Raw genomic sequence first — 6,549 nt, 5'->3', positions numbered from 1 at the left:
GTGTTTTCCACAGGATTGAGCCAGAGCCAGCATCGTGAAACAGGCAGAAGACTGGCATTAGGTGCTTCCCAGGGTCATGGTCTCAGTTTCTGGCATGAAGCCCTGATCCTGGGGCATGTCTGCCAGCTTCCGCCTGTGCTGGTATAGGTGACAAGCAGTTGGCCACTCGGGCTGTGCTGGCTAGGGACAGTGTATCAGAATGAGAGGGGCCCTTTAGGGGCCTCAAGCTAGGGAAGAAGGCAATTCTAGATCATGACCATTGCATTTGTATTTGCATGGCCATCTCTACGAGGTCACATGGGCACTGACCTGGTCAGCCTGGTGTCCATCCTCAGGGCCTGTCCTTCCTCTAGCACCTGTGGTTGGAGGGTTAGTGTCCTTGGAAGGGCTTGGGGGAGGGTTAGTGATGACTGCTGGTTAAATTTAGAGTAGGGCTGTGCTGCTGCCTGAAGTCCACCTGCTACCACTCCTACTTGGGCCCTGCTAGTAAGAGGCAGGCAGTGGCAGGTTCTGCCAGGGCCAAGCCTATATTAATCTGTGCTGTGTCCTGAGGGCCAGAGAAAGGCCACTGAGCTGGGAGGCTACTGTGGCATCAGAGCCAAGAGATCAGAGGTGAGTGTGTCCCCACTCCAGGGCCTCCAGGGACAGAGGGATTAAGGCTCACTTCATGCCTTCCTAGCTGCCTGCTGCCCAGCTTAAAAGTCATTCTCCCCAGCCCTTAGCCTGAGCCATGATGGGTCTAAGGGCTTAGATGACCAGGTGTTGAGCAAGTCTATAAGCTTTCTAGAAGGCCAGTGGGAGTGGGGTACTGTGGGCCTATCAGAGCTCACTTCCTGTTCTCTCTACCAATCAGGAGCAGCAGGGAAGGGGACTTAGTTACCCTTGGCCTGGGTTGTCGACCTAAGGGCACCCTCAAGCTGATGTGTATTGAAAGGGCATGAGGGCACTCCAGGGTGAGGTGTGTCCAGAACTAGCTGTCCCATCTCCAGTCTCTTCCCCTCCCCCCTAAACCCTTGCAGTGGCTCATCAGAGACCAAGGTCCAAGCATAGCACTCTGTCAGTCCCCATGGAACCCAGAGACTACACATCTCTCTCCCTTCCCCCAGTGCTCCCCAGATTCCCAAGACCTGGCTTAGTTACATAGGAGACAAGTCCACTTGCTTAAAGTAAAGATGGGGTGTGTATCAGGTCTGAGGCCTAGGCCTCAGCTGGGCCTTGCTAGGGTAAATCTCTAGTAGTCCCTGGTTCTGTTCTTAATAGGCTGAGATGCTCAGTGCTCTCTTCTCCCAGTTTCCAGTGTGTCAAGTACTGAACCATCCGTCTGTCCCTACTCCCCAAGTGGGTCTCTTGCTCCCTCATGGGGACACTAGGCAGCACTGGGCCTCGCCCCAAGCCCCGCCTGCTGCCTTACCAACTCCCTCTGGCACCCTGGGGCAGATCTGTGCCCAGCCTGATGGGGCGGGGCCCAGGGTGCTCCAGTTCCTTCAGCCTTTTCTGCCCCTTTCAGTAGGGCCAGAAGGCTGCCGTGGAGAGGGTGGTGCCTTACCTCACGCAGACTCCTCATTCCCAGCCCTGCTCCCCCACTGGACCCTTCTTCTTGAGCCAGCATTCTTGCTTGCTTTGAGCAGCCATGGCCTCACAAGGGAATGACCGGATCCAGGCTTCAAGGAATGGACTGAAGGGGAAGGTGCTAACTCTGGATACCATGAACCCATGTGTGCGGAGGGTGGAGTATGCCGTCCGAGGCCCCATCGTGCAGCGTGCCTTGGAGCTGGAGCAGGAGCTGCGCCAGGTATTGCCTTGGGCCACTTACTGCCCTTCTGCTAAACTTGGGCTGCTGAGCTCGTCCCCAGCACAGTGGAATGTGGGACAAAGGCAGTAGAGTAGGGTGGTGGTGTTCAATCTCCCTGCCCGCTTCCTTTCTTTCCCAGGGTGTGAAGAAGCCTTTTACTGAGGTTATCCGTGCCAATATTGGGGATGCACAAGCCATGGGGCAGAGACCCATCACCTTCTTCCGCCAGGTTAGGCTGCTGTACTACCTGTGGTTACTCCTCCTTCCTCAGCTGCTCTGGACTCAGTACTTGGTTCTTCCAGGTCCTGGCCCTCTGTGTCTACCCCAATCTTCTGAGCAGTCCGGACTTCCCAGAGGATGCCAAGAGAAGGGCAGAACGCATCTTGCAGGCATGCGGGGGCCACAGCCTGGGTGAGTGCCAGCTCTAGGTGGAGCCCAAGCCTTAAGGATAGGCAGAGAGGGATGAGTCCCTTGGGAAGATTACAGGACTTGGCCCCTCACTAGCTTGTCCCCTTTCAGGTGCCTATAGCATTAGCTCTGGAATCCAGCCGATTCGGGAGGATGTGGCTCAATACATTGAGAGGAGAGACGGAGGCATCCCTGCAGACCCGAACAACATATTTCTGTCCACAGGGGCCAGCGATGCCATCGTGGTAGGGTAGACCAGGGCAGGGCAGGTCAAATCGGAGTAGCTCTATGTGTGAGGCTAGATGGGGCTGAGTCTGGTACAGCAGCGTCAGCACAGGGCGGTGGTGGAGGCAGGGTGGGGTGTACAACTCTGGTTGCACTAACGCTGGGCTCCCTATCCCTTCTACAGACAATGCTCAAGCTGCTGGTAGCTGGCGAGGGCCGTGCACGAACGGGTGTACTCATTCCCATTCCTCAGTACCCACTGTACTCAGCTGCGCTGGCTGAGCTGGACGCCGTGCAGGTGGACTACTACCTGGACGAAGAGCGCGCCTGGGCTCTGGACATCGCTGAGCTGCGGCGCGCTCTGTGCCAGGCACGTGACCGCTGCTGCCCTCGAGTACTGTGCGTCATCAACCCCGGCAACCCCACGGGTAAACCTATCAGCTCCGCCCCCTGCAGTTTCACTCTTCCCCCCCCCCCCCCCCCCGCTAGCTCCGCCTCACTGGGCTCCTCCTGCCAGCCCCTCCTCTTCCTCCAGAACCTGCCCTTGCTCTCCTACCCCAAGCGCCTGGGCTGAGTAGTCTTGGGCTTGGTTCTCTGTTGCCCGCGGGCGGCTGACTGGAAAGTCAGTGTTGCTTCTTCACACTCCAGGGCAGGTGCAGACCCGTGAGTGCATCGAGGCCGTAATCCGCTTTGCTTTCGAAGAGGGACTCTTCCTGATGGCTGATGAGGTACGCACAGGGGCACACAGAGTGGTGAGCAGCAACTCAGCCCCCAGCCTGAATGACACTGCCACCCCTACAGGTATACCAGGACAATGTATATGCCGAGGGCTCTCAGTTCCATTCATTCAAGAAGGTGCTCACGGAGATGGGGCCACCATATGCCACGCAGCAGGAGCTCGCGTCTTTCCACTCAGTCTCTAAGGGCTACATGGGCGAGTGCGTACAGGCTCAGGTGGTGGTGGTGAAGGTGGGAGGGCTAGAGGACTCTCAGTCACTGTCAGGGTGGCGCAGCCTCAACTCACGCTCTCCTGGGCAGGTGCGGGTTTCGTGGTGGCTATGTGGAAGTGGTAAACATGGATGCCGAGGTGCAGAAACAGATGGCGAAACTGATGAGCGTGCGGCTGTGTCCACCAGTGCCGGGCCAGGCTTTGATGGGCATGGTGGTCAGTCCGCCAACCCCCTCCGAGCCGTCCTTCAAGCAGTTTCAAGCAGTGAGCAGACCAGACCAGGCCAAAGATACCCGGTGATCCAGCTTTGGGTGGGACTATAGAGGGACACGTTGAAACCCTCTTCCATGATTCCCTCCTGTGACTGCAGGAGAGGCAGGAGGTGCTGGCTGAACTGGCAGCCAAGGCTAAACTCACGGAGCAGGTCTTCAACGAGGCCCCCGGGATCCGCTGCAACCCGGTGCAGGGCGCTATGTATTCCTTCCCTCGAATGCAGCTGCCTTTGAAAGCAGTGCAGCGTGCGCAGGTGGGGCATGCAGAGCTACGTGGGGGCCGAGCAGGGTGTGGGCCTGGGCACCAGGCTGTGAGCTGATCACCCTCCTGACCCCCAGGAACTGGGCCTGGCCCCTGACATGTTCTTCTGCCTGTGCCTCCTGGAAGAGACTGGCATCTGCGTTGTGCCTGGGAGTGGCTTTGGGCAGCAGGAGGGCACCTATCATTTCCGGTGAGACCCGGTATGGGTTGACCCTGCCACTAATGGACCTGTGCTCCACGCTGACCATTTGTCCTTTTCAGGATGACCATTCTGCCCCCCATGGAGAAACTGCGGGTGCTGCTGGAGAAACTGAGGCACTTCCATGCAAAATTCACTCATGAGTACTCCTGAAGCCACGGCTAGGGCCACACTGGATGCTCTCTGACTCAACAAACCCAGGGTCCTTGGGAGCCCTCACTATTTCTGATTTTGCATAGGGTCTGGGTACTTGTTCCTGCAGGTCCCTAATAAAGCTGGGTGTCGGCCTGATTTGAGGTGGCTGCCTGGGTGACCCCAGCTGTGACTCACCTGACTGGCTTTGTGTAGACACACAGACTCCACATAAGGGACACTGGAAACGGCATCTAGAGGAGTTGCTAAGGATGGTTCCCTAGGAAGGGAGGGCCCTCCAGATTGTCATTCCTACATTTGGCTTGAGACAGGTGCATCTGTGGGCTAGGTCTTCAGTCCAGTCTTAAGTGTGGGGCATGTGATTGATGATCGGTTACATAAAATCAACTAACATGCCAGTAAAGAGTGTGACGGCAAGCCGGGCTTGGTGGCGCACACCTTTAATCCCAGCACTCGGTAGGTAGAGGCAGGCAGATTTCTGAGTTCGAGGTCAGCCTGGTCTACAAAGAAAGTTCCAGGACAGCCAGGGCTATACAGAGAAACCCTGTCTCGATAAAACAAAAAACAAAACAAAACAAAAAAACAAAAAGAAAGAAAAGAGTGTGACGGCAGAGCATCTTCCTTTTAGGGCCACTCCAGAACCACTTGGGAGGGGATGAGGTCTTAGGGAATAGCAGGGGAAAGAGATCTCAGAGGCTGCATCAGAAGCAGTAACCTTTTTCCGGGACACAGCAGTGTGTGCCAACCACAGGAGGGAGGTATCAGCTCTTACAACCAAGTTAGGACTGACAGCAAGGGCTTGGGTGGTGCCCACCTCGGGCAGAGCAGAGCAGGGGAAGTCCTTTTGCAAAGCACATTTAGGAACCCTTGGGGCAGATGTGTGCTAATGGAAAGATACATCCTGGACTGGGAGGCTCAGGATGAGCCCCTGTGCACAGTAGACACTACTGGGATTCACTTGTTTGGTCTGCAGTGTTCCTCTGAGGTTGGCAAAGCAGTCCTCCATCCCCTAAGTTTTGTGGTACTAGGGATTGAATTTAGGACCACTGGAACTATATCCGGCCTGCCACCCCTTTTCAATTTTAAGACATAGTCTTGCTAAGGTATCCAGGGCAACCTAAACTCATTCTTCTCTTGCGTCAGCATGAATAGCAAAATTATAGGGGTTTACAATCATGCCCCAAAAGTAGAACCTATTTTATAGATGTGAACACTTGGATCCTGAGACTATCTGGAAGTGGCAGGATAGCCCCTCAATGAAAACAAGGCAGTGCCAGGGTGCTAGGACTTGGACACCGCGTCCAAACACAAAAGCAGTACCACCCAGTTATCTACTATAATGGAGTCATTTCTTTTTTTTCTTTTTTTTTTTTTAGATTTATTTATTTATTATATGTAAGTACACTGTAGCTGTCTTCAGACACACCAGAAGAGGGTGTCAGATCTCATTTCGGGTGGTTGTGAGCCACCATGTGGTTGCTGGGATTTGAACTCTGGACCTTCGGAAGAGCAGTCGGGTGCTCTTACCCACTGAGCCATCTCACCAGCCCCCATGGAGTCATTTCTTAACCCAAGGCCTCATTTAACAGTCTTATTGTGGACTTGGGAGGGCACAACTCTGAGAAGGGGGAGAGACTGGGCATGAGCCTTCCCTGCAGAGCCAGAATCACGTGGTCTGGACTGACTACCCTCACTGAATACTGAAAAGGAAGTGGGTATCACGAGCAATAGCTGATTGGGTCCTGCCCTTTCCCACAAAACTGCTTCTGTGGTTACTGACCTGGGGGCAGCTCTGAAGCCACAGTCTCAGCAAGGTATGGGAAGCAGTGCTAAATGCATTGTGGGGCAAAGTATTGGCTCTGTGAGCTGAGTATTAGAAATGCTTCGGGAGCTGGGCGTGGTGAGCCGGGCAGTGGTGGCGCATGCTTTTGATCCCAGCACTTAGGAGACAGAGGCAGGAAGATACTGAGTTTGAAGTCAGCCTGGTCTACAAAGTAAGTTCCAGGACAGCCAGAGCTACAAAGAAAACATATCCAACTCACCCGCCCCCGCCCCCCCAAAAAAGAAAAAAAAAAACCGCTAAAGTAAAAAGGCTTCTTCCGGAACGGATCTGGTATCCATTGAGCATACAGGAAGATACCTTTGAGACCAGCCTGAGACTTACCTCAGCTTCCTTCCTAGCCACTCACATCTGCCCGCTGGCATTGTGAGCAGCAGGCTGTCGTGTCCAGGTTTGGCACGAGGGGCGCCAGAGCAGATGTTCTGGGTCTGTGTAGGTATCAGTAACCT

General features: G+C 54.9%; 1 protein-coding gene across 1 annotated transcript; it reads left to right on the top strand.

The window, feature by feature from the left end:
- The first annotated feature begins 1,458 nt into the window (after positions 1–1,458).
- On the top strand, positions 1,459–4,425 carry Gpt (glutamic--pyruvic transaminase). Its single transcript, XM_021182811.3, has 11 exons — positions 1,459–1,792; positions 1,932–2,021; positions 2,095–2,203; positions 2,312–2,445; positions 2,610–2,853; positions 3,074–3,153; positions 3,227–3,363; positions 3,464–3,638; positions 3,745–3,900; positions 3,986–4,098; positions 4,170–4,425. Exons 1-11 carry the CDS (start codon positions 1,631–1,633, stop codon positions 4,258–4,260), a joined length of 1,491 nt encoding a protein of 496 aa, XP_021038470.1. The 5' UTR covers positions 1,459–1,630; the 3' UTR covers positions 4,261–4,425.
- The last annotated feature ends 2,124 nt before the right edge of the window (positions 4,426–6,549 follow it).

Source organism: Mus caroli, unplaced genomic scaffold (genome assembly GCF_978045245.1).
Source record: "Mus caroli unplaced genomic scaffold, Mus_caroli_1 scaffold_16, whole genome shotgun sequence".
Taxonomy (NCBI): domain Eukaryota; kingdom Metazoa; phylum Chordata; class Mammalia; order Rodentia; family Muridae; genus Mus; species Mus caroli.
This window is presented reverse-complemented; position numbering and strand designations above follow the sequence as displayed.

Excerpts from the sequence above, each read along its gene's own strand:
- Gpt (XM_021182811.3), top strand. The coding sequence starts at position 1,631 with ATGGCCTCACAAGGGAATGACCGGATCCAGGCTTCAAGGAATGGACTG. Across the intron at positions 1,793-1,931 it reads TGGAGCAGGAGCTGCGCCAG|GGTGTGAAGAAGCCTTTTAC; the intron begins GTATTGCCTTGG and ends TTTCTTTCCCAG. Across the intron at positions 2,446-2,609 it reads GGGCCAGCGATGCCATCGTG|ACAATGCTCAAGCTGCTGGT; the intron begins GTAGGGTAGACC and ends TCCCTTCTACAG.